The sequence below is a fragment of the Paralichthys olivaceus genome, chromosome 3 (assembly GCF_024713975.1).
Source record: "Paralichthys olivaceus isolate ysfri-2021 chromosome 3, ASM2471397v2, whole genome shotgun sequence".
In the NCBI taxonomy this organism is placed as follows: Eukaryota; Metazoa; Chordata; class Actinopteri; order Pleuronectiformes; family Paralichthyidae; genus Paralichthys; species Paralichthys olivaceus.
In genome coordinates this window covers 28,108,173-28,135,919 of record NC_091095.1, presented here as the reverse complement: position 1 = coordinate 28,135,919, position 27,747 = coordinate 28,108,173, and the positions used below count along the sequence as shown (strand labels likewise).

General features: G+C 40.3%; 1 protein-coding gene across 13 annotated transcripts in view; it reads left to right on the top strand.

Moving 5' to 3' along the window:
* Positions 1-27,747, top strand: part of arhgef2a (Rho guanine nucleotide exchange factor (GEF) 2a) — a 111,009-nt gene that overhangs the window by 44,738 nt on the left and 38,524 nt on the right. For all 13 annotated transcript variants that reach the window (XR_011240738.1, XR_011240736.1, XR_011240737.1 and 10 more), the window contains 8 exons: positions 5,506-5,649; positions 6,109-6,359; positions 9,294-9,419; positions 10,127-10,244; positions 11,159-11,235; positions 11,753-11,924; positions 25,035-25,111; positions 25,255-25,427. Coding sequence is in view for 9 of the 13 variants with exons in the window: in XM_069522780.1 (XP_069378881.1) it covers positions 5,506-5,649; positions 6,109-6,359; positions 9,294-9,419; positions 10,127-10,244; positions 11,159-11,235; positions 11,753-11,924; positions 25,035-25,111; positions 25,255-25,427 (1,138 nt within the window). In the remaining 4 variants the exon portion in view is untranslated. The remainder of the gene's footprint in view (positions 1-5,505; positions 5,650-6,108; positions 6,360-9,293; positions 9,420-10,126; positions 10,245-11,158; positions 11,236-11,752; positions 11,925-25,034; positions 25,112-25,254; positions 25,428-27,747) is intronic.

Below are 27,747 nucleotides of genomic sequence, written 5' to 3'. Positions count from 1 at the left end.
CAGTTTCACTTTCGGTTGCCGTTCTTGGCGGAGGTATTAGATTGGCGCACCACTGAAGAAAAAAAATCAAAGAAAACAACAATAAATCACTGGCTCATTAGGAGAAGTGGGAAAAACCGGTGGGAACACATGGCGTCTCAGTGAGGAGACAAAAAGAAGACGGCTTAACCAAAGATGCTACTGGTATGGAGAAAACAAAAGAGACTGATGTAACTTGATTTTGATATTGGGAATGTGTTGTGGTAGTTATTTAAGTTAATAAGCTGACTCTAGTTGATTACAAGTTGTGTGTTTCTTTTCTATTTTTTCAGTTTCTGAAATTGACTCATTCAGATATTCTCTCTAAAGAGCTGAGGTGCTTATGTCTGTGTATGATGCTGTTGTTTAAAGTACTTACTTGATTCTAACAAAACTTTTAGCTGTAACTGCTTAATCACAATTGATGAAACTTGATCCACTTGATCTTCATCATCACCTTCATCACAGCAGAACTTTTCAATTCAATTCAATTCAATTGTATTTATATAGCGCCTCATAATTTACATTATCTCAAGGCACTTAACATTTAAAGGTCAAGACCTTAAAACAATATTAACATAGAGAAACCCAACAGTTCCCACAATGAGCAAGCACAGGCGACTGTGGAGAGGAAAAAGTCCCTCATTAACATGGAGAAACCTCTGGCAGAACCAGGCTCAATGTGGGCGGTCATCTGCCTCGACCGGTTGGGGTGAGGAAAGAAAAGTAAGGGGGGAGGAAAGGAGAGATGGGTGGAAAGCGGGGGAGAGAAGAGAGAGATGAGGTGGAGAGAGAGAGACCGGGAACAATTGGGCACCAATCACTATCAGGGCTGACTATAACAATAACAATGTAGTGATCTACAACAGGATTATATATATTAATGAATTACTGAGTTATTTTAATTAATGCTAACAATGTCGATGGTAGTCTTTGAGGGGACTATGAGAGGGACTATGGGAGGACAAAGTGACACTTTGACATGATGACATGTTTAAACTAATAAATAAATAAATAAACAGGTGTGGGGGGGCAGAGAGACAGAGAGACAGAGAGAAGTGAAGAAGTGCTCAGTGCATGATGGGAGTTCCCCCAGCAGTCTAAACCTATAGCAGCACAACTAAGGGATGGTTCAGGACTCACCTGATCCAGCCCTAACTATAGGCTTTGTCAAAGAGGAAGGTTTTTAGTTTTACTTTAAATGCTGGGACAGTGTCTGCCTCCCAAACCCAGAGTGGGAGCTGGTTCCATAGGAGAGGAGCCTGATAGCTAAATGTTCTACCTCCTGCTCTACTCTTACAGACTCTTGGAACCACTAGAGAGCCTCTGTGTTGGGAACAAAGTGATCTACTTGGATAATAAGGTGTTATCAGCTCTTTGATATATGAGGGGGCGTGATTGTTGAGGGCTTTAAAAGTGAGGAGCAGGATCTTGAATTCTATTCTAAATTTTACAGGGAGCCAATGTAAGGAAGCTAAGACAGGAGTGATATGATCTCTCCTTCTAGTTCCTGTCAGCACTCGTGCTGCAGCATTTTGGAACAACTGGAGACTTTTAACAGTCTTCATGGAGCATCCTGCTAATAGAGAGTTACAGTAATCTAATCTAGAGGTTACAAACGCGTGGACTAGTTTTTCAGCATCCTGCTTAGACAGGATGTTTCTAATTTTGTTAATGTTGCGCAGATGGAAGAAAGCCGTCCTAGACACTAGTTTAATATGGGGGTCAAATGACATGTCTTTGTCGAACAACACTCCAAGGTTCCTCACTGTGGAGCTGGAAGCCAGACTGACACCATCCAAGGTGACTATCTGGTCAGACAGTGTTTCTCTGAGATGTTTAGGGCCAATTACAACAACCTCAATTTTGTCTGAGTTTAAAAGTAGAAAATTTTGGGTCATCCAGGCCTTGATATCTTTGAGACATTCCTGAAGTTGAACTAGGCGATTAGATTCATCATGCTTCATGGAAATATACAATTGGGTGTCGTCTGCATAGCAGTGGAATTGTATGTGGTGCTGTCTGATAATGTTGCCTAAGGGGAGCATATATAAGGTGAAGAGTATTGGTCCAAGGACAGAACCTTGTGGAACTCCATGATTAACTTGCATGTGCATGGAGGAGTCATTGTTAACATTAACAAATTGGAATCTATCTGATAAATATGATTTAAACCAGTGTAGTGCTGTTCCTTTAATTCCTATATGTTGTTCTAATCTCTGTATCAGAATGTTATGATCTATTGTGTCAAAGGCTGCACTAAGGTCCAACAAGACGAAGACAGAGACAAGTCCATCATCTGATGCCATAAGAAGGTCATTAGTGACTTTCAATAGTGCTGTTTCTGTGCTGTGATGGGTTCTAAATCCTGACTGAAATTTTTCCAATAAACCGTTACTATCTAAGTAACCACACAGCTGGTTAGCAACGGCTTTTTCTAGGATTTTGGAAATGAAGGGCAGGTTGGATATGGGTCTATAGTTAGCTAAAACCTCTGGATAAAGCGTAGGCTTTTTAAGCAGAGGTTTAATAATGGCTACCTTAAAAGCCTGTGGTACGTAGCTGGTTAGCAAAGACATATTAATCTGATTTAAAATGGAACTGTCGATTAAGGGGAGGACTTCTTTAAAAAGTCTAGTTGGAACAGAGTCCAGCTGACAAGTTTAGATGATGAAACTAACGAAGTCAGTTCAGGAAGATCAATAGAGTAAAATTTGTTTAGACATAAATCTGGTGCTATGGTTTCAGGACCAGACAATGTATCAGTGTTATTCACTGGGAGGAGGTGGTGGATTTTATCCCTGATGGTTGTAATTTTATTAGTGAAGAAGCTCATGAAGTCATTGCTTCTCAGATCTAGAGGAATAGATGGGTCAGTAGAGGTGTGACTTTCTGTCAGCCTGGCTACAGTGCTGAAGAGGAACCTGGGGTTGTTCCTATTTTCTTCTATTAGTAATGAATAATAAGAGGTTTGGGCATTTCTAAGTGCTTTTTTGTAATTTATAGAATTCTTCCAGGCTAGGTGGAAACATCGACTATAATAGAATTTCCGTCCAGAATTGAAGTAATTAACAATTCTGAATTCAAATGTAAGTAAAAAATGGTCAGACAGAAGCGGGTTCTGTTGGAATATTGTTATATTTTCTATGTCAATGCCATATGTCAGGACAAGATCAAGAGTGTGATTCAGGCAGTGGGTCGGTTGATTCACATGTTGAGTGAAACCAATCAAGTCTATTATTGATTTAAATGCTGAACTAAGGCTGTCATTGGCAACATCTACATGAATATTGAAATCACCAGCTATAATGATCCGATCTGTTTTAAGAACTAGCTCTGATAAAAATTCAGAGAATTCAGATAGGAATTCAGAGTAAGGGGCGGGTGGACGATATATGATGACTATATTAATTGGTTTATGTGACGTCAGGCTTGGGTGGATGAGGCTGGTTCTAAGATTTTCAAAAGAGTTATAACTCTCTTTTGGTCAGGGGTTGATAGATAGATCAGATTTAAAGATTGCTGCAACCCCTCCACCTCTGCCTGTGTTCCGAGGAATGTGAGTATTAGAGTGGTTTGGGGGCGTCGCTTCATTTAAACCTACATATTCTCCGTCTTGTAGCCAAGTTTCGGTTAGGCATAATAAATCTATTTGATGATCAGTAATGAGATCATTTATAAGTAAAGATTTTGAATTTAGTGACCTGATATTTAATAAAGCGCATTTTATAGTTATGTTTTTAGCTGATGTTTTGGCTGTGTTAATTTTGACTAGGTTTGAATGTATCACCCCTCTCCTGTGTACTTTTGATTTAAAGAAATTAGGTGGTCGGGTGGCAGACACAGTTTCTATAGGACATTGGGATGGTGACTCTTTGAATAGAAGCGCAGAGAAGCGTGTAGGACTGCGACTCTGCCTCCTGGTCTCAACTCTGGATTGTCACGGTGTGGACTTTCTAACAAACGTTGTCATTTTTCTAGATATGAGAGCTGCTCCATCCCAAGTGGGATGAATACAGTCTCTCCTAATCAGACCAGGTTTCCCCCAAAAAGTTCTCCAATTGTTAACGAAGCCCACGTTGTTATCTGGACACCACCTCGACAGCCAGCGGTGAAAGGATGACGTGCGGCTAAACGTGTCATCACTGGTAACATTAGGCAGGGGTCCAGAGAAAATTACAGAGTCCGACATTGTCTTTGCATATGTACACACCGAATCAATATTGATTTTTGTGATCTCCGACTGACGTAGTCGGAGGTCATTACTGCCGACGTGAATAATAATCTTACTGTACTTACGCTTACCCTTAGCCAGCAGTTTTAAATAGGACTCTACGTCGCCCGCTCTGGCCCCGGGAATACATTTAACTGTGGTCACTGGTGTCGCTAACTTCACGTTCCTAAGAATAGAGTCGCCAATAACCAGAGTTTGCTCCTCAGCGGGTGTGTCCCTGAGTGGGGAAAATTTATTAGACACGTGAACGGGTTGGTGGTGAACCTGGGGCTTCGGTTTAGGGCTATGCTTCTTGTTTCGCACAGTCACCCAGCCGACCTGTCTTCCCGGCTGCTCGGGAACTGCTGCGGGGGCTGGAGAAGCTACAGCTATGTGGCTCGCACCGGCTACTGGGGACTGGCTCACTACATCGCTACACAATCTACTCTCCATGGTGCAGAGCCACGACTCTAAAAGGCTCATCCTCGCCTCCATCCTGGCAAATAAGCTACATTTAGCACATGTATCGTTATCTCACAGTGATTTTATGAACGAGTCGCTAAGACAAGGGGGTGTATGAGCGACAAGTCAAGATAGCACAACTATGAAGTAACTTAAAATTAGCTTAAAAGATTAAGATGTGAAAGGGAAAAGGGAGAGACAAAGAGGAGAAGAGACCGGTACAACACACAGTAGCTAACACCGGAAGTGACACAATACGCAATACGCTCACCGCAATACGTCAGCAATCCTCACCCTATTCACCTCTTAAAGGAGAAGTTTTTTTTCGACCTGGTCCTTATTTCCAGCATATGGTATGTAGATCTACTCACCCATAAAGGTTTGGAGTAACTTGGAGTCCTTTGGACACTTTTCGATCCACGCGCGATTGGCGTATATCCATACAACGCAAGGGTTCGGGGCATCCACAATACAGCCTCTAAATAACGCATTATCTGCCGCGAAACTCTTTATTTACTATGAATCACCAGCACTAGTCTCCTGTGAGTCCACATTGACAACACTTTGCATAAACATCTGCCTACTTCATCTCACAGCCATGCAGAGATGGTGTCCAAAAGTGTAACTTTATTAGTCATAGATGGTAACAGATGTTGCAGTGCAGCCAACTTACCTGCTTATCCTGGTAACTTTTATAACCAGATATCTTCTTAACAAAGGCATGAGAGAAAAAAGGTTGTCTATTTACACCATTTTGACAGTCTGATTTTGCATTCTGATTTTGCATTCTGATGGTTTTTTCTCTTGTTTAGGAGACATCTATTATAATTCAGTGCTGGAGGAAATGGAGCTGGAGGGCCAGGACTTCAAGGCTGATTCTTGGAGCATGGCTGTGGACAATCGATATTTGCAGTCACATCGCAAAAATGTCATCAAGAGGCAGGATGTCATCTATGGTGATAACAGCTTTAATTCTTTCGAAGTTTATTGACCTTTAGTTCATATATGCCACATATTGCTGAACATATATTATCTAGATTAAATATGTACATAGCTACACATGATGAAAAACACGCAGTACCTCTCATTGCATCTTTCTATGACTACTGCATTCTCTTACATGACTTTCATATCAGAATCAGAATCAGAAGTACTCTATTAATCCCCGTAGGGAAATTCAAACGTTACAGAGCCCCTGAGAAAGAGGTGAAAGAGCAAAAGCAGGTATAAACATAGCAATATAAAAATCAAGTAAGGCTAAAAGAAATAAAAGATATACATATGTAGAAGTAAAGACCGGGTATGTATAGATTTACATTTGTGCATGAGTGAAAGTTAAAGTTAAAGTATACACATTTTACATTACTAATCTTTATAATTTACAGAATATCTGTGTGCATGTGTGTTCTTCTCAGAGTTTATTCAGACAGAGCTACACCACATGCGAACGCTGCATATCATGGAGAGGGTGTTTCAGCAGGGCATGCTGGAGGAGCTTCAGCTAGAGCCCAGCACTGTGCATGCTATTTTCCCCTGTTTAGAGCCACTGATCAGGATACATTCTCAGTTTCTGGCACAACTGCTACTGCGGCGTAACAGTAGCCTGCAGTCTGGATCCATCTTAAATTACACTATTGGCCAGCTGGGAGACATACTACTACAGCAGGTGACTACCAAGCATTCCCACATACACACAAACAGATCAATAATTTCAGAATCACAGCATTTCACCAAACATGCTGACATTTTACGAAACAACATTTCACATAACACAGTTAACAAACCACAATGTCACAAACAGAACAAATTTTACATAGCAATGTTCACAAAACACATTTCACAAACATCAGCATGTCCCAAACCACATTTTATACACCACAATAACATTTCACAACAATGAGAATAGCATCATGAAGCCAAGCTCAACCACAGTCCAGTATATCTATGCCAGCGCACATCAGCTAATAACTCAGCTGATACCCATCTAAATGCATTCAATTGGCAAAGCTGCCTACTCATCCTGCTTCCAGGCCACTGCAGGCCACTTTACAACCTATCTCCACCTTAGCACCTCCCTTTCATTCTGAATCTGACCGAATCAATGTCATGTCAGTGATTCTTGAGAAGTGGGACAAGTGGGACAAAACAGGATCCAATATTGAAAAAAACCAAATTACTCAAAAAAACAAAAAAAATTATGCCTTCCCATTGAATGTCAACTCAGTAATTCGCCTGTCACCACCATCAGAAAGAAAATCTGATGGAGTTGACATCTGATGGTATTTTCTTTTCAGCTTGATGCTAGATGTGTTACGTTTTGTGGGGAGAGGGTAAGGGAGCAGGTGGACCCAAAAGGCAGAACAAAAGGTTTTCAACAAAGAGTGTCCTTTAATGACTAAGGTAGGCAAACAAAGCAAACAAACTAAATCCAAAATAATGGCAACTCAAAAGTGCTCTTAAGCATAAACAGGGGAGACACAAGGAAACACTAGAGACTTACTGGAAACAATGATGGGTGGTAAAACAACACAGGGTCATGGAACGGCATCTCACAACAATGAACTGACAAAAACCAAGGCAAGGACAAAGACTTAAATACACACTGAACTAATGAGAAACTCGAGACAGGTGGCACAGGACAAATAGGTGAACCTGACAAGGGCAGGAAGTCCAGGGGGAAAACACACAAGGAGCATAGACTACAAAATAAAACAGTAAACAGAGGGACACAGGGTGAAGCACAGGGTGAAACAGAATGGGACACAGGAGAGGGACACATCAGAAAGGAACAGAGTGGGACACAGGAGAGTGACACAGGGAGCAAAACTTAAATCATGAATCCAAACGTAAGAAAAACACAATTCATACTTTAAATAATACTCTCTTATATAAAAGAGGACCAAAAACAAAGGATACATGACAAGATGATCTAAACATTCTAAACAATGTCCTCAGAAATTGGAATACGGTGTAGACGTATCATGGTTGTGACACAGGAAATATTAACATTAAGATTTAAAATACTCCAAGGCCCAATCCCATTTCACCCCTTGGCACAACCCATTAGCCCTTCTCCTTTTGCGCGCTCATGTGTAGGGGTAGGCTCTCCCGATAACTGTTGGGACGGAGGGGTAGGGCCAAGTGTTAGGGCTGTATAGACCCACACTTCCAACCAAGGGGTACCCAGAATGCCTTGCGAATCACTGGCAAGTTGGGAAATAGACCCACAAATGTAGTATTTTCCCCATTAATAAGGATTTAAATATTGAGATAATGATTGTAATATCTTATTTTAATATAATTTCAATTTATTATGGCACTTTTTGTCACAATAACATTAAAAAAAGATTGCAAGCTCACTAGCGTTAGCATGCTATCGTTAGCCTGTTAGCTATCCCTTTTTTTGCATGATAATCCCGTTTTTTCAAATGATTTCATGATCTTAATCCCCTCTTTGAAGACACACAATGCACTTGATTGAACCAACGTAAAGCAGGGATGTAACTGAACTTAACTGCTCCTCTAATAAAGCATCCTGGCAGGGTTGCATAGACTCCACTGCTAGCAAACTGAAGCTGTGTGCTTTTGATTAATATGTGAAATAATGCAGAGCATCCAAGCTTTTCAATTTTAAAGTCATTGATTCACCTGCATTAGCATAGATCTTATTTGGATATTATAGGTTTGTAACTTTAGTTATTGCAAACAACAGCATTGGTTTAATTAAGATTTCAACAATGTTATTACAATGACATCTCCAGCAAAAAAAAAAATTGTCACGTCTGTTTACATCGACAACGACATTCATAAGGGAAGATTTCAACCACTACCTTTAGTGACTCAATTTCAAGGGGCAAGATAACCCCCTAACAAGGGGTAGGGTTAGGGAGAAGGATTGAAATGGGATTGGGCCTAAAATTCTAAAACTTATTTGATAGGTGGAATGTGAAAATGGGTCCTTCGGAGTGACTGTCCCCCTTAATATTGCTTGATTTTATTACATTGTAATGAATGTCTGAAGGTGTTTACAGAAAGTGGGAATACAATATGTGTCATTGAAAAACAACTTTGCTTTGATATGAGATATTAGTAAGTGTTTATTTTTGTGAAAAAAGCTATTATTTAATCATCAAAAAATATTTGTATCCATTTTATTGCACATGAATGATTGAACCCTTCTCCGTAGACATGCTGTTTCAGATGTTGTGGGAAGACAGTGAGGATCATAGATTTGATATAATAATTTCTAAATTAAATTGAAGGAGATAATTGTGTTGAATACATTCTATTATCAATCCCTCATTACATCTACATTTAAAAATATTTGTTCCATGTCTTAAGAATCAGTGTTGTGTGTGTGTGTCATTGATGCTTGCTGTGTTCTCTGCTAGTTAATGGTCCCAAAGCAGATCCATAATACCAAATAAAACTTATTTCACAAAATATAATTTCAACAAAACAAACTGCATCATGTATCACATTTCAGAAAACATCAACATTTACAACATAAACAAACAATGAACTTTCACGTTGCACAAGAGCATTTATCTCTATCACCTTCATACACAGACATAATAACTTTAAGGTATTTTTCTGTCAGTTCTCAGGCCAGTGTGCAGATGACATGCAGAAGACCTATGCAGAGTTCTGTAGTCGCCACTTGAAGGCTGTTAAATTGTACAAGGAACTGCTGGCCAGAGACAAGAGGTTCCAGTGTTTTATACGAGTAAGTTAACACACAGGATGTGAACTGTATAGAGTTTTTATTTTATCACCTGACTCTGAATTATGTGGTGATTTTTTGATGATATAAGTTTCAATCAACAAAGATGGTTCATTTTCATTTTTGTGAATTTTGACTAGAACTATCACCATCTGATATGTAAACTACGTTATCATGGCACTATGGTAACACTGGCATATAATATAGTAATGCACTTATATTTGCATAACTAGAACTAATAACATTAGAGAAATGATCTACAGATTGAACTTTGTCCCAGCCACAATTTCATATTGAATTTTCAATTTGATAGCCATGTGCAACATTTCCACTTCAAATTATATTTGAATTCTTGCAATTTGGAATTTTGGCACTTAAACATGCTAGCTTATTTCTTTCGCTGTCTCACAGTTGTCTCTATACTTTCATTAACCAGCTTACACTAAAGCTGAGGAATACTGAAGCAAAGGGAGCCAGGATGTGAAATGACAGGAAAAACTAACAGAAAATAGTATGCAAGTTGCAAGTCTGAATTATTTACTCCTCATCCTATAAAATCTATTTATTGATGTGTTGCTTCTGATTCCACTATTTTTATCAGTCTTATTTAATTTTCTTTTGCAACAGCAGCATTTTAATTAACCTCAAAGACCCCTTTCAGATACAATGAAAAATAAATGACACATTTTTGTCTCTCTGTCTCTGGGCAGCGGGTGAGTCGTGGACCACTGCTACGTTGCCATGGGGTTCAGGAGTGCATCTTGTTAGTGACTCAGCGGATCTCCAAGTATCCTGTCCTTATTCAGCGCATTCTGGACAACACCACTGGTGAATCAACCCTCACAATTGTTTAATTACCAGTCTCCTTCTTTTTATAAATCAATGCAGTGCAAAATCAAATATTGTTAAAGAAAGTTTGATTGTCCAGGTAATACTTACAGTTTTAAAATCAAGCAGCAACATTACCATTAGTTTCCAAAGCCAAGAAGTAACGTGTAAACTGTAAACACAGTTGAACTGTAAATACTTTTAGTTAATTATATATATATTGTCAGGGAACATTCAAAAATGCAAAAGGACAGGGTGTAAAATAGGAAAGTGTTCAAAAATTGCAAGCAAGTTAGAAGAGTAAATCAATTCTGTGTAACATATGAAACTAGAAAAGAGCTACAAAATGAAGGGCACTAACTCAAAAAGAGGGAATACAAGTTGAACTCAACCAAACATAACCAAACTGACCTGCTCACAAATGACACAGGGAGCTTATAAAGACATGGACTAGTCCTGGACAAAAAAGGGGGGCTGTACTAACTACTAACATTACATCTACAAAGACATTTTTGTGTTAAGCAAATGATAAAGAACCCATAAAAAGAATGGATCTTTGCCAGGCTTCAGGCCTTTTACTAGGGTGGCTGTGGCTGAGGGGTAGAGCGGTTGTCCCCCAACCAAAAGATCAGCAGTTTGATCCCCAGTCTTATATTATATATATATATATAATATATAAATACAAACCATTTACCATTTAGCGAAGACATGTGGCAGCTACATAAGCAGCTGCCCACCTATATAAAAGAGACTAAGCAAAGCCACGTGAAAAGCAATGGTAAATTCGAAGAGCAGAACCTTTCATCTGTTTATAGGCGGTTAATTAGTTAATTGTAAATTGCCAAATAAGAGTATATGTCTCTTTTATTTTGTTGTATTTTAAAATAATCCACTTTGTTTGTCTCTCTTTCCAGATGATGAGGAAGAAGCCTCTTCTCTGGCACAGGCTCTTACAATGGTCCGAGAACTTCTCAGTTCAATAGATCAGCAGGTACCAAAGTTCTCTCTAAGTATTGGAATGGGCAACCCACTCCTATCCTTACATTTGTGTAGAGCCCAATTCCTGCTTCTGCATCTAAGCTACACCATAGGTACAAACGTAGCCTGCGCACAGGGCCAAGCATTCATAGTTGTGCACTGATAAATTAGTTCCAGATTAGTATTTGGGACCACCTACCATGTAACCACACTAACACTTTGTACTTTAATTCAAACCAGGAAACTTTATCTTCCTATGTTTCCTGTATGTCTCAAACTGACCTGGTCAAAGGCCAACAGCACCCTTGCAGTAATTTTAAAAAAGAAACAGTATTTGATGAAATCTCTCAGAGGTGGCAGATTCTCCTCCACCTTGATACATTTGCATTCAGTGTTACCTTTAACCAATTGTTTATAAAGTGTTCTTCTATATTCTACTCAAACTTAATTAAATTATCTTGGTTCATTCATGTTTATGAATTATCTCTTTTGCACTCAAAATGGACAAAGACTTTTATCCTTGTTGGCAGATGGAGGAGATGGAGAAAATGCAACGGCTGCAAGAGATCCAGGCCAAGCTGGACCCTCGGGCTGAGGCCCGAGTCAGGCTTGGTGGAGTTTTTAAGCCTGGAGAATTGCTTCGTCGGAAACTAGTCCATGAAGGCCCACTTTTCTGGAAAACTCCAGGATCCCGGCTCAAAGGTACAAAACATCTGTTTGTGTGAAGAGAAGGAGAACTTACAGTGTGAATTCCTGCACAGAGAATCAGAATCAGAATTCTTTTATTTGCCAGGTATGTTTGCACATACAGGAAATTGCCTTGGTGTCATTGGTGCACTACTTATGTACATAAAACAACAATATAAAAAAACAACAATATATAAGAAATTTAATAAAATAAAATAGAATAAAATAGAGTATATACATATATACAGTAACAGAGTAACAGGGTTATAGGCACGTGCTGTGCGAAGGTGCAGAGATTGGTGATAGTGCCAGTAGTATATAAGTAATAAATTATAAATTATGTGCAGGGGGTGGGGTGTGGTGGGGTAGAGTCAGTGCGGTGCAGAGTCAGTGTGATGCAGGGGGCTTGTTTGTGAGCCCCACTGCCACGGGGAAAAAACTGTTCAGATGGCGAGAGGTTTTAGTCCTGATGGCCCGAAACCTTTTTCCGGAGGGAAGTCTCTGGAACAGGTGGTGACCGGGATGTGAAGGATCAGCAATGATCTTGCCTGCTCTCCTACTGGTCCTGGAGTGGAACAGGTCTAGGAGGGCCGGCAGGTCACAGCCGATGACCTTCTCAGCTGACCTTATGATCCGCTGCAGTCTGCCCTTGTCCTTGGCAGTGGAGGCAGCGAACCAGACGGTGATTGATGAGGTGAGGATGGACTCACTGATGGCTGTGTAGAATTCAACCATCACTTTCTGCGGCATGTTGAATTTCCTCAGTTGCCGCAGGAAGAACATCCTCTGCCGGGCCTTCTTGGTGATGGAGGTGATGTTCTCCGCCCACCTCAAGTCCTGTGCAATGATGGTCCCCAGGAATCTGAAGGACTCCACTGTTTTAACTGGGGAGTTGCACAGGCTGAGGGGGGCAGTTTGGGCTGGGCTCCTCCTAAGGTCTGCCACCATCTCTGCAATTTTTAAAGCGTTCAGCTCCAGGTGGTTCTGGCTGCACCAGGAAGCCAGGCTGTTAACTTCCTCTCTGTAGGCGGCTTCGTCCCCATTGGTGATTAATCCGATGAGGGTTGTGTCGTCTGCAAACTTCAGGAGTGTGACAGAGGGATGGCTGGAGGTGCAGTTGTTGGTGTAGAGGGAGAACAGTAAAGGGGAGAGCACACAACCTTGTGGGGCTCCAGTGCTGATGGTCCGGGACTCAGAGACAAGCTTGCCCAGCCTCACGCGCTGCTTCCTGTCAGTCAGGAAGTTAGAGATCCACCTACAGGTGGGCTCAGGCACGCTCAGCTGTGTCAGCTTGTCACGGAGAAGAGCTGGGGCGATGGTGTTGAATGCGGAGCTGAAGTCCACAAACAGGATCCTGGCGTAGGTGCTGGGGGAATCGAGGTGCTGGAGGATGAAGTGGAGTCCCATGTTGACTGCGTCGTCTACGGACCTGTTGGCTCTGTAGGCAAACTGCAGTGGGTCGAGGAGGTGGTTGGTTATTGTCTTGAGGTGGGTCAGCACGAGGCGCTCAAAGGTCTTCATTACTACAGAGGTCAGGGCGACAGGTCTGTAGTCATTAAGGCCTGTGATCCTCTGCTTCTTGGGAACGGGGATGATGGTGGATGTTTTGAGACAGGCGGGTACAACACATTCAGCCAGTGAGGTGTTAAAGATGTTCGTGAACACTGGAGAAAGCTGGTCTGCACAGTGCCTCAGTGTGGAGGGGGAGACAGCGTCGGGTCCAGGTGCCTTGCGGGGGTTCAATTTCTTCAGAAGCTTGTTTACATCTCTCTCCTGAATAGAGAGAGGTGTGATGGGGGGGAGGGGGGTTGAGTCTTTGTCCAGGCTGGGGTGAAGAGGTGTAATAGCTATGTGGGGGGGCTGGGAGTCTGGGTTAGAACTGGTCCATTGTCTTTCAAATCTACAGTAAAAGTCGTTCATTTCGTTTGCAAGTTTCAGGTCTTCCACAGAGTGGGGGGATTTGGTTTTGCAGCCGGTGATCACTCGCAGCCCTTTCCAGACTGACGAGGAGTCGTTGGCTGCAAACTGTTGTTCCAGCTTCTTTGAGTACTGTCGTTTGGCCTCCTTAATCTCCTTGCCAAACGAGTATTTTGCCAGTCTGAAACTATCCATGTCCCCACTCTTGAAGGCCGCCTCCTTCTCCAAACGAAGCTGTTTGAGTTTTGCAGTGAACCAGGGCTTGTCGTTGTTATAGCTCACCCTGGTGCGTGTTGGAATACATCTGTCTTCACAGAAGCTGATGTATGACGTCACTGCATCTGTGTATTCATCAAGGGTGTTGGAAGCAGTTCTAAAAATGTCCCAGTCAGTGTTATCCAGGCAGTCACGCAGCTCCTCCACAGCTTCTCTGTTGCTCTAGTTCTTGGATCTCAGCACAGCAGGTTTAGAAAGTTTGAGTTTCTGCCTGTAAGCTGGGATCAGGTGAATAAGAGCGTGGTCGGACAGGCCCAGAGCAGCGCGGGTAACTGCATGATACGCCTTGGTGATGGTGCTGTAGCAGTGATCAAGAGTGTTCTCCCCCCTGGTCGGGCATTTGATCAACTGTTTATATTTCGGGAGTTCCTGAGATAAGTTCCCCTTATTAAAGTCCCCGAGGACAATAACAGGGGAATAAGTGTTCTCTCTCCTCCTCTCCACCCCCAGTACCTGCTCGGCGAGTTGTCGTTGTGCCTCGCGCACGTCAGCTTGCGGGGGGATGTACACGCCGGTCGGGAGAGGAGGATGCTCGGGAGAGAGCAACATCCTGCAGATTCAGTCTGATACTACACAAGTGAAAATCATACTATTTCAAAAAAATTTCATGGCTAGTACTATCCAACTTTAGGTTATCAATCCCTGTGCTTTATTTTCAATAAAATTAATCAGATTGTATTTGTAAAGCCCATATTCACAAATCACAATTGGTCTCAAAAGGTTTAACAAGGTGCCTTTAATCCTAATCAAGAGTAAGGAAAAACTACCAAAAAACCCTAATAACCCTATTTAAAAATCATAGAAACTTATGTGAGGCCATATGTGAGGGATCCCTCTCCCAGGATGGACAGAAGCGCAATAGATGCCTTGTGTAATGGAGAACATCAGCAAAATAAAAGTATTTACAACATTGACTAAAATAAACTATTTGTAACATTATGGAAAGTAAATGAATTGTGGAGTTGTTGTCAGTAATGGTAGAGTATGTGAGTAGGCATATTGTATATCAAGCAGTCTTGTCGAAAATAATAGTCCATGATCAGCTGCCAACACGATACAGGATCAACCAATATGATTACAATCTCTGATTCGCGATCTGAGGCAATTTTGGTGTTCACTTCAGCCAGTTTCTGATTTACATCGGCAGCAAACAGTCATTTGGTGAGAAGACCGACTCAAAACAGCAGCCAGCAGTTTCTTGTCTGCTGTTGCAGGACTGTCTGACACACTTTGATCATGAAGCTGTGATTGGACGAGTCCTTTAACATGATGATGTAGACAACTGATGTGGCATCTTCAGGAATGGACATATTCATTACAATAAGACAATTGAAGTCCAAATAATGAGGCAATGTCAGCAGTCAACAGCTTAGAATGCCATGGACATGTGAATATGGTGCTGAGTTTGCCAGGATTTTGGGAGGATAAATGTTTGGGACTTTGTCATGCGATGACACAGCAATATGCTTTATGTGAAGCAGTGTTTTGGTTTCAGCAGAAAGAGTTTTAGAAAAAGGTGTAACCTCTGCACCGCTGTTGAGTGAAACTATCATGATTTGCATGTGAAAAGACACATTGTCATTTACATGTGAAAGCCCCCCTAGACCTAGGAGCAGGGGGTCAACTGCAAATCTTCTGAGGCTTGTAAAACTGCCAGTAATTGGAACCCCACATCAATTTCCATCAGTTCCTGGTAGTTTTCTGTGCTGCCTGCAAATTCCTGTGAACAGTCATTAACCTGCACTTCCACAGAAATATACAGTGCTGTTTGCTGACAAATATTCCTCTTTTTAAGCAATGTGAGACAGCTCTAGCTATAAGGTTTATCATAAAGGAAAGTTTTAAGTCTACTCTTAACAGTAGAGAGGGTGTCTGCCTCCCGAACTGAAGCTGGGAGATGATTCCATGGGAGAGGAGCTTGCTATCTGAAAGCTCTGGCTCCTACTTTACTTTTTAGACTTTAGGGACAACATATTCTTATCCGATCTCAAACACTGACCTTTTTGTTGTCTGATAAACCCACAAATCTTTCCTGTGTCTATCCCTATGGGTATTATTATGTAGTTGAAGCTTCCAATAATGAGGGAAACAGGTGTTGTTCAAAATTGAACATTTACTGTGCATTTGCAGCATTGCAAAGAACAAATAGAGTAAACAAATAAGAGAGCCTCACTTCATGCATATCGTATTCACACAAGTTACACTCGCGTCACTCTCACATCACACATTTTGTTAAAATGTGTGATGTGTGTTGGCATGGACCAGCTGTCTGCAGAGTTTGCTAAACAGAGAACCTCGTTAAAGGAGGATGTTTCTTCCCTGATCCAAGAGGCTATTAAACCGCTGCAGACTTCAATGGATACACTGCAATCAACAATGAAGTCTTTCCAGGGCCATCTCACCTCCGTTGAGTCTGTGGCTGGTGACAACTTTGAAAGATTAACGGTAGTGGAGTCTACCATTAAAACGCTTCAAAACCATAACCAGTCACTTCTGGATCGGATTGACGACCTCGAGAATAGCTCACAGAGAGCTAATATTAAACATCCCTGAAGACAGCGAGGATGGCAAGGATCCCGTTAAGTTCATGTCCGAGGCATTGATGTAAGCAATGGGCCCCGATGTTTTTCCTGCACCACCTGAATTGGAGAGAGCCCACCGGACCCCGACCTCCAGATCCGGTCAGAGATCATCCCCCTGCACGTTCCTGGTCTGTTTCTCCAGATTTCAACAGAAAGAAGCTGCATTGCGCTGGGCCAGGAATCACAAGCTGACGTACCAAGGTACCACTATAAGAGTTTATCAAGATGTCAGCACGATGCTCGCTAAAAAGAGAGCTGTGTTAAACGGTGTTAAGCAAGCCTTGTACCGGAGGAATGTCAGATTTCACCTGCTATACCCGGCCCGGCTGCGCGTGATGTACGAGGATGACCTGTTTACCTTCGACTCGCCTGATGAAGCTCAGAAGTTTGTTAAGGAGTAAGACTATATATGTCGCGGTTGGGTCTGTGCAGCTTGGAGATGGTTAACCACCTGAGCTTTTGACATGTAAGATCACATCTCCAACCCATCGCGTCAGCCAGCGGTCTTAGGACCCGAGGTATGAACACTCACTGACGTTATTGCTGGACTAATCAGTATTATACTGTACACAGGTACATATCTTGAGCTCTTCTACCTGTTGTGCACTGCTCCACGTGGTGTCAAAATAATGTTATTATTAATGACTTTGCCTTACACGGAGCACCAAAAATGTTGGTATTAATGTTGTTATTATGTACTTCCCCTCGCGCGGGGTACGATTATGTACTTTCCTTCACGCAGGGCACCATTAAATGGTGTGCTTTTAGGCATCCAATAAATGTGGCTATCACTGAATTATTAAATATTAATATTAAAAATATTAATATTAAATAATAATTAAACTAATAAAAGATAAATCGGGGCACCACCCTTCAAAGGAAGGGAAAAGAAAACCAATTTATTGAATAAGTCTCATGAAATTACTGACTACAAATTTGGAACTCTGATTAATAATTAAATTAATAACTATAACCAAAATTACCACATCAATAGCTAGCAAAGTTGAAGGATATGGAGTTCTTGACAGTGTAGAGGTTGGCAAAATTCACACTTATGCAACATTAACTAAGACATGTTTTGGAGAAAAACATTTATTATGAGAATAATATAAGTATAAACACAAAAACTAACAAAAGGTGTACTTACTATATACAGGTGTGTATGCGAGTATGCATGTATGTGTGTGTGTGTGTGTGTGTGTGTGTGTGTGTGTGTGTGTGTGTGTGTGTGTGTGTGTGTGTGTGTGTGAGTGAGTGACTGAGATTCAAAATGGCGGCTGGCCACTACGAAGACAAAAGGTCCCCTGGAGTGGTGAGACCATGTGGCTGAGTTCACATGTAGGTGTTATGTTTGTGGAGATGATTGTGTGAGGTGTTGGTGCCAGGTTAAAGAAAGTAGTTAGATGCATGCAAAGAAGTGATCAGCATAACTGAACTAACATTAACTTTCAGATAACATATTACCAAATATCACAGCAACACAAGTCAAACTTATAAACATCACATGAAATAGAAATAGGATTAAACAGTCCTTTGCTTAGCCTAGCGTAATAATAAAGCCCAGTTGTGTTACCCATCCATGAAAAAGAGGGAAAGGTCCTTTTTGGATGTGCTGTTCGAAGTCCACTGAAGTGGTCGTGTTGATTTGTGGATCCTGTTGTGCATCTGCTGGTCAGACCTTGTGTCGTGGCCAGTTGTGCTGAAGTTCTCTCTCTCGCGTCGCTGCCTTTGGAAGGTTTTTTAGCAGTCCGCTCCAGGCAGGCCTGCTAGAAGTTGTGGAGCTTGTGGATGGAGGACGTCTCCCTGGCTGGGAGAGCAGGGCCAGACCCTACTCCTCCAGGAGAGGTCGGCAGGGGAAGAGGCCGAAGGGCGAAGAGTGAAGAGGAAAGAGAACTAGCAGAGGGGAAACTCGGCTTATATCGGCCTGGTGACCTCATGGGTCATGGGGAACACAGTGACCAATAGTGGTTGAGAGTTGTCTCCAGGAGCAGTTTTACCACCTATGTGTGAAGATGATGCACCCTGGGAGCCTGAGTTCTGGAAGCTGTCCTTTGTCTCCAGAACAAAGGAGACATGTGGTCAGGCTTTTGACTACACATGTAGGCCCAACTATGGTTCACAGATACCAGGTCCCAACATACAGTACAGACCACTTATGTTGCCTTTCAATATTTATGTTATACACGTTCTCATATATGCTTGTTTGTTGCTCAACCATCATATTTTTATTTTTTTATTTTATTTTAACATATCATGATCACTGGGAGCCTTCCTGGGCATAAGTGTCAAGAGAATGTATCACCAGAAGTTTTTGGAAATAGTGTTTAGCCTGCAGCTTGCCACAAGGAGAAGGACAAGTATAGGCCTAGTTCTAGTTCTGTTTTTGTTCTGGACATGGGATAGGGTTAGGGGAAAGGACACCACCACAATTTTGCAACAAATGTTCACCTTAGTTCACTTAAGAAACAAACATAACTGTGTACTTTATCACAACCATTGCTCTAACTTATCTCTACTTAATACTCTTTTTTATTTTTATTTTTTTATAGTTGAATATGAGAGATGGTACTGATGCAAAGAGGGCTGCTATACGATTCATTAGCTGAAATGTAAAAGGTTTAAATGGGCCTGTTAAAAGAGCCAGAATATTTAATCATCTAAAATGCTTAAAATGTGATGTTGTATTTCTAAAGGAAACCCATCTACTGGTTAAAGATCAAGTCAGACTAAAAAATGGATGGGTGGGGAATGTGTTCCATTCCAATCTTAATTCTAAAACTTGTGAAATGGCCATATTGATGTTGATATTGATGAACAAATAAAATGAAAAGAACAAAACAAGAGGAGCTCATTAAAGCAATAGCTATGGTGGATTCTCAGCACTCCACCTCCCCCTCCCCTGAATTATATAAAAAGAAGCTGGACCTCCAAACTCAATATAATTTGTCATCAACTGAAAAGACAGAATGTCTCCTATTAAAATCATTGGGGTATGTCTATGAGCATGGCGACAAAGCTGGACGGCTATTAGCACACCAACTTAAGTGCCGCTCCGTGTCCCAACAGATTCCACAAATAGGGAAAGATGATGGCGAACTAACTATTGACCCAGAAGAAATTAACGAAACATTCATCTCGTTTTATTCAAATCTGTATACGTCAGAGATAACAAATGATAGCTTTGACATGGAACATTTTTAAATGATCTCCAAGCTCTTTCTATAAAAACAAGACACAGGACTGAGACTGAGCTCCCACTAAAATCTATGTAAATCATTAACGCGATTAAGGCAATGCAGAATGGCAAGACGCCTGGCCCTGATGGGTACCCTGCAGAGTTCTATAAAAAGTTCTCTAGTAAACTGTCTACAGTCTTACTTGATATGTTTAATTACTCTTTGTCTAATGGATCCCTTCCACAGACACTGACTGAAGCATCAATTACCCTCTTGCTTAAGCCAGGTAAAGATAGCATGGAATTTGGCTCGTATCGACCCATCTCCCTTTTAAACTGTGACGTGAAGATCTTGGCCAAGGCCCTTGCCTTACTCTTAGAAGCCACAATGCATGACGTGATTTCTGCTGACCAGACTGGTTTTATTTTGGGGCATCATTCATTAACAAATATCCGCCGGCTATTAAATATTATTCACCCTCCTGCGTCTAGTGCAGTCCCCGATCACGTTCGATGCAGAGAAAGCCTTTGATAGGGTAGAATGGGGATATTTATTTACATGCTTAAAGAAATTTGGGCATGGTTCTAATTTCATTTCATGGATTAAACTCTTATATACCTCACCCAAAGCCTCAGTAATTAAAAATGTTAAGTGCTCTCAGTATTTTCAACTGTCAAGAGGCACCCATCAGTGCTGCCCACTGCTATTTGCCCTGGCCATAGAGCCCTGGTCCATTACACTCAAATCATTACCCTCATTAAGTGGAATCCATAGGGGAGGGGAAGAGCATAGAGTGTCTCTGTATGCAGATGATTTATTAATGTATGTATCGGACCCTGTTTCAAGCCCCCCCATGTGATTCATGCTTTGAGGAGATTTGGTGCTTCTTTTGGGTACAAATTGAACTTTAGTAAAAGTGAATGTTATCCTGTTAATGACTTGGCTCTTTAAATTCAGGACAATGCTCTACCGTTCCAGATGTCTAGAAATGGCTTTAGATATCTTGGCATTAACATCACAAGGGACATGCAGAACCTTTACCAGGAAAACTTGGCTGCTATTTTACAAAGTCAAATCAGACTTGAAGGAATGGAAAACACTTCACCTATCTTTAGCAGGAAAAGTGAACTGTATAAAAATGAATGTACTCCCCAAATGTGTCTATCTGTCTCAGTGTATTCCACTTTATCTCCCTAAATCTTTTTTCAAATCTATTGATAAGGTCTTTACTTCATTTATATGGAAGGGAAGAAACCTAGAATACGGCTAGAACTGTTACAGAGGCCTGTAACAGGGTGGCCTGGCTCTCCCAAGTCTTTGTCATTATTATTGGGCCTCAAATGTTTAAAAAATCATGGACTGGTGCCATTTTGAAGCTGCATCTTGCACTTCAACCTCTCTCAGAGCCCTGGTCATTTCAAGCCTTCCCATCTCTACTTCTCAATACACCAACAATCCATACCCTCAATATATGGTTTCAACTTAGACATAGCTTCAGGTTTAATGATCTTCTCCGTATAAGTCCCATACACAATAATCAGCTTTCCAAAGACAAGGCATTTATAAATTTAAAGATATGTATATAAACAGTATTTTTGCTAGCTTTGATGACTTATCACATAAATTTTGCCTCCCTCGGTCTAGCCTGTTATTTACAAGTCCGCCACTTCCTTCCGCATCATGACTCCAACTTTCCATATTTACCATCACCTTCTGGTTTAGATGATCTGTTAGAAACTACCTTCAGCTTTAAAGGACTTATTTCAAGAATCAATAACTGTATATCCTCTTTTAAAAATACAACTCTTGCAAAGATCAAGGCAGCTTGGGTGGATGAGCTGGGAGAGGACTTGGAAGAAGACATTTGGGACAGCCCTTTACTTAGAGTGAATGACAGCTCTTCATGTGCCAGATTTAGCATAAAACAGTTTAAGATCTTACATCGCATCCACTACTCCAAAGCCAGACTTGCTAAAAATATACCCTAACACGGATGCAAGCTGCGACAGGTGTCGAAATACTCCTGCTGACTTAACCCATATGTTTTGGTCATGTTCAGCCTTAACATCCTATTGGTTTGCAATCTTTAAAACATTGTCAGAGGCTCTTGATATCGATCAACAGTCCAGTGCAGTAATGGTCATATTTGGTACTACTGATAGAAGATACTGTACAATAAGGAAAATATATAAAACCATCATTGCTTTTACAACACTGCTTGCACGTAGAAGAATTTTAATTCTAGTGTGTCTGTGGTTTAATGACCTAATGCAGTTCATACAGTTAGAGAAAATAAAATACACTCTCAGGGGGTCCAGGGACAAATTCTTTTCAGTCTGGGATCCAGTGCTGACATATTTGGGTAAACTTAAGACTGTGCCTGCTTAGCACCACTTAGCAGCCCTCTAGCATCTACAGTTGTGATATTTATCCTTGTGAACTATAGTGTGTAGTACACAACTTGAAAAAATGGTGAACCTATGATTATGTATGTGGTTTTTTTTCTTTGTTTTTTCCTTTCTAATTTATTTACTAATCCTTATTTTTTTTAATCAGTATTATTATTATTATTGTTATCATTATTATCTTTTTTAAATTTTCTGGATGGGTGTCCTGTATGTTCGGGGGGGGGGGGGGGGGGGGGGATAACTCATACAAAATAATGAGGTGAGCATTGGTCTAAAGCTCTTTTGTGAATGTTGTATCTGTCACTGTCAGTCTCCCATCCTCCCACTTCTCAGTCAGTCTCCCATCCTCCCATTTCTCAGTCAGTCTCCCATCCTCCCACCTCTCAGTACTTTTCCATGGACTCCGCCTCTGCTTCATCTGCCAGCCAAGCCACACCCTCTCACCAACCCAACACAGCTGCTCCTCATCACCTGCAATCATGCCCAGTATATATTCACCAGCTCCACTCTCACTTAGTTGCCAGATTGTCATCGCCTTCATGCAAAGACTTTCCAGCACTCATCTCTGGATTGATTCTTTGTTGCCGACCCTGCCTGTCTCTGACTAACCTGCCTCGTCTCAAACCCGGTAATCACCTCTGCCTTCCATCCCCGATCAAGTCTTTTGCCTTTTTGCCTTTTTTGTATTGCCTGCCTCCCTGATCTGTGGTGAGCTATCACCACAATAAAGACTGTTACCAACTGTACAATGCTTTTTTGCTGCATTTGGGTTCAAACCATACCCTTTTCAGTATCTATGTACAAATCCTGTGATATGAGTGCTCAATAAAAAATATATTAAAAAAAAAAGAGATTTACTAAATCTTATTAAAGCTGGCGGCGAGGAGACACACCTAGCTTCTAACTGTCTTCATCCAAGCGTCTACTCTGCTTCCACTGAAAAAGTATTCATTCTGAATAGCCATGTGAGGAAAAATTGTCTTTCAGTCAAGCCTGTTAACTGCAGCTCTCTTCTTATAATCTGTGCTCTTGGAAGTTGCTAGGAAATTGTTTAGTGGCTTTGTAAGCCCCAAGGAGCTGTTCAAAAATAGTTGATGAGGGTAACCATACAGATCAGTAAGTTGTTAAAAATCACAACAGCAATCCAGTTACTGTCACACTTACAAAGCATAAAGGCAATGTTCACAACTCAAATTGTCTTTAATTGTATACTTATTGCAATGATTTAGTGGGGGCAAAGGATACAGTGTTAATTAAAATCTAATATAAAAGTTAAAAAGTAAAGAGTAAAAAAATGACAAAATCCTATAAAAGGAGGAAAACATGATGAAATCTGGAGAGTGAGAGGCAAGTCGGCCAAAGCCACTTTGTTGCTGAATTCTGTTGAAAACTCCAAACTCAGTACAAACTCCAAAAGTCCTCTTTAAAAATACAAGACCAACATGGCAGGCAAAAGTGTCCACAGAGTAATGTTGCTGAGCTCATTTGCTTTGTCTATTTTGTTGTCTATATCTGGGAAGGGTCCTTCACCGATCAGCATGGCCGCCAAAAATCAAGAACCTCTATTCTTGCTAATTCTTTCCTTTCAAAATGTATCCGCCCATTTACTGGAATTTTCTGCAAAACATCTTTACTGGAACATTGTTGCTACGGTGATTGAAGGTCTTGAACTGTGCCTCTTTTCCAGAACAGTTGATTTCAGAATCAGCAGATTTAGCGTGTTGGGCAATCTCACAGACACACAGAGTAACCGGAAAACAAAACAGCAATACATTGAACTCATTTGACCTCCTTAATCATTACTTTTAAGAATTTACTTCTGGTTACATTTCATCCATTTTACCAGAGGCTTTTTACTTTAATCACTCATGATTTGTAAGTTATACTAGTTACTTACTACAACGGGTTATAGGAAATCTTTATTTCAACAAGCTATACCAGAATTATGAGTTTACTTGTGCTTGTGAGTCCTGCACCTCTTTTGCGAAATTTTTACCTTATTTATGTACTTTAAATAATACAATGTTTTACTTCAACACTAATTCAATTGTTTAAACTAAATACCAAAATAAAGAAAAAACTTTTCCCAAATGTTTAACAATTAAACAACTCATCAAAATTAGAGGCAGCATCCTGCATCATGTTAGTATGTTCTAAACATCCAAAGAACCCTACAATTCCAGCTTTTTGGACTAATGTATCCAGCATATTGTTTTTCACCATATAGCTTGTCAAGCCTTTGGCCTAACAAGCCCCCCCCCCCCCAAAAAAAGAATGAATTCATTACTTTAGATGTAGTGTTTTAAAAAATAAGACCTTCTCACTCATGGGTCATGTATAACTTCAGCATCTTGTGATGAGGCTCTACAAGCAATATTGTGTCTCCCCTCAATGAAATGGCTATTTTTAGTTAGGCCAATTACAATGAGAGACTGATACATGTTGAGGAGAAGAACTAAAAACCTTGGATATTGAGCCCACCATCACAGAGCCCACCCTTACAGCTCCTCTGCAGCTGTAAGGGTGCAGGTAGACGCTGCCCTCTAGGGACTTTGATGTGTAAAATTAAAAAACATAATCCTGCCTTCATTTCATAACTCATCTCCTATTAAGTTTTTATAGTGTGGCATTATATGATACTATATTTCTTTGTGACAGGTAACTTTTTTCAGACCTTGTTTAAGGGTAGTTTGTGACTAGGTTTCATATTAACAATTTAATTTGTTCTTATGTGTGATAAAATTGTAGCTGTGTGTGTGTCTGTAGATATACAGGTCTTACTGATGACAGACATCCTGGTAATTCTGCAGGAGAAAGACCAGAGGTACATCTTTCCAAGTTTGGTAAGAAAAATTACTCACACTCATACATGTGCAAATTAAAAGTGATTTCTCTGATGGTAATTTGTTGTGCAGATGATTGAACAGCTGTTCATACTGCTGTTCTTTCACATTTTCTTTGTCTATCTATCTAATTTGTGCCATAGGACAAATCTCCAGTACTGTCCCTCCAGAACCTTATAGTGAGAGATATAGCCAATCAGGAGCGAGGCATGTTCCTCATCAGCGACTCGTCTCCTCCTGAGATGTATGAGATTCATGCTGCCTCCAAGGAAAACAGGAATGTCTGGATACGCTACATTGAGCGCACAGTCCGCAAGTGAGCAAATGAACCAACACAGTGTGTCCGTGTCTTTGACAGTCATACAGTTAGACTTGAGAAAAATTGTTTCTAGAAACACTAAGAAAGCGTGATCAGAATAGTAATTGTGGAATATCATTCATAAATGCATATTTTTGATGTATCATATTTTGAAGTTTTCTTTTATAGGCTAGACAAATGTTTCTAACCCAAAGAAGCTGAATGTCACCAATGCTAAAGTTTCCCAAAACAAGTATGAATTTGAGTGGATAGTGTAACATTTTATTCACATCAAATGTTTTAACTAAAATAATTTTCTAGGTTGGCTGACAAACAATGGTTCAGGGACTCAGTGTTAAAGATTACTATGAAACTGCTTAATGAGATGTTCTGTTAAGTCTGTGTGACTTGGAGTGTGAGTGTGCATAAATATCTCTTAATAATGTGTTAACACTTCATTGGTATTACACATTTTTACAAGATCTCCCTTTTACAAAGCTCTGTTGATTTAACAGAGCTAGACAGAAGGACAACATCTAAGTTGCACACTGTATAATTTTTAATTCCTTCATTATAACTCACTAATGCGCCCATGTGAGGCTCCTTGATCAGTTTCAGTCTATTCACCCATAGAAAGTGTAACCTCTGTGTTGATCTTTACAAACATGGATTAAAGGGGCCAAAGGTCATATACGTAGAACAAAAAGTACAAAATTCACTAATGCAGAACACAAAATGAATCATATTCACTGTCCACATGTTCACTGTAGTTCTTTTTAACTGTACATCAAAAGGGCATCTCAATCATCATAAAGGTGCAGGTTCAGATGCAGCAGGGTTATGTTTCTAATGAAATCATCTCAGGTGCACAAAAAAATACAGTTCATGTTGTGATATATTTATTTGCATGTTTTGGCACAAACTATAACAAAAACCACAGGAACAAATGACTGATATTTGTAGTTTGAAATAATTTATGTTGTTGTTATGTACAGTTCAAAGGGAAACTATTGAGCATTTAAAGGTCCAGTGTGTAAGATTTAGGTGAAAGGAATCTATTGGCAGAAGTTTAATGTAAAATAATTGTCCTGATGTTTTCACTAGTTCATCTCATCTAGATTGTATGAATTGTAGTTTTCTTTACCCCAGAAAAGGCCCTTTATATTCAAATATATTAATTTATATTTACATTGAGGGGACCCTCTCTACGGAGGTCACCATGTTTTTTACATTAGCCCAGACTGGACAAACTAAACACCTTTTGAGTTTTTATGACAATTAAAGACTACCAGAGTTTCTTTTTCATGTTTGGAAGGAGAGGGTGAGGTGAGGGGTGTTCAGCTGCAACATGCAATTTCAACACTAGATATCAAAAAATTCTACACACTGTACCTTTAAAATCACAGACAATAATAACTTTATCTGTTTTTAGGACAAGGTTTGATAAAAACTCAGGGAATTCCATTAAAAATTAAGAATAAACCCCAGGAGCACGGTAAACTACAGCAAATACGATTGGCTGTTTGATTTCTTGGATGGGTGTGAAAGATTAAGAACAAGACTTTCAAATGCGTAGCATAGTTTGGGTTTAGGATTAACTGATAGACTCAAGTTAAAAATAGCAGCAACTCCACCTCCTTGGCCAGAGTCTCTGCGAAAGAATGTATTTTTATGACTGGGGGGAGTTGATTAATTTAGGCTGACATATTCTTTAGGATGCAGCCAGGTCTCAGTGAGGGACATTAATCAGAATCCGAAAAGCTTTAATTGCCAAGTTTACACATACATGGAATTTGTTTTGGTGTTGTTGGTGCATGTCAGACATCTCTAAATATAAGAAGATAAGAAAATCGAGTATTAAAATTTAACAATATAAATATAAAAATAAAAATATATACACAGTATGTTTTTGAAGGTAAAAAGGAAAAATAAGAAGAGCAGTATAGTTGAGTAAGTACAATGTGCAAGTGTTCACAGTATGCAAATCAAATCAATATTGTGTTCAGAGACTATTTACTTAACTAAAATAGCCTTTGATGATAGTGATCTTATGTTTAATAGTCCACATTTAATTGTCTTTGTTGTGTTTTTGCAGAGGTTGTGTTAATCTTTATTAGTTTTTTTGTGTGGAATTCTCTCCCTGTTAGTGTTTAATTTAAATAATTGGATGGGACAAGGGACAGACACAGTCTCTATATGGTTGTGGTTGTGTGACTGATACGGAGGGAGCGCAGAGAAGTGTGTAGGACTGCAGCTCTGTGTTTTGGTCCCAACTCCGGGTTGTCATTTTTTTTTTATAGAATGAGTTATGTTCCAAAATAAGAGAGCTGCTCCATCC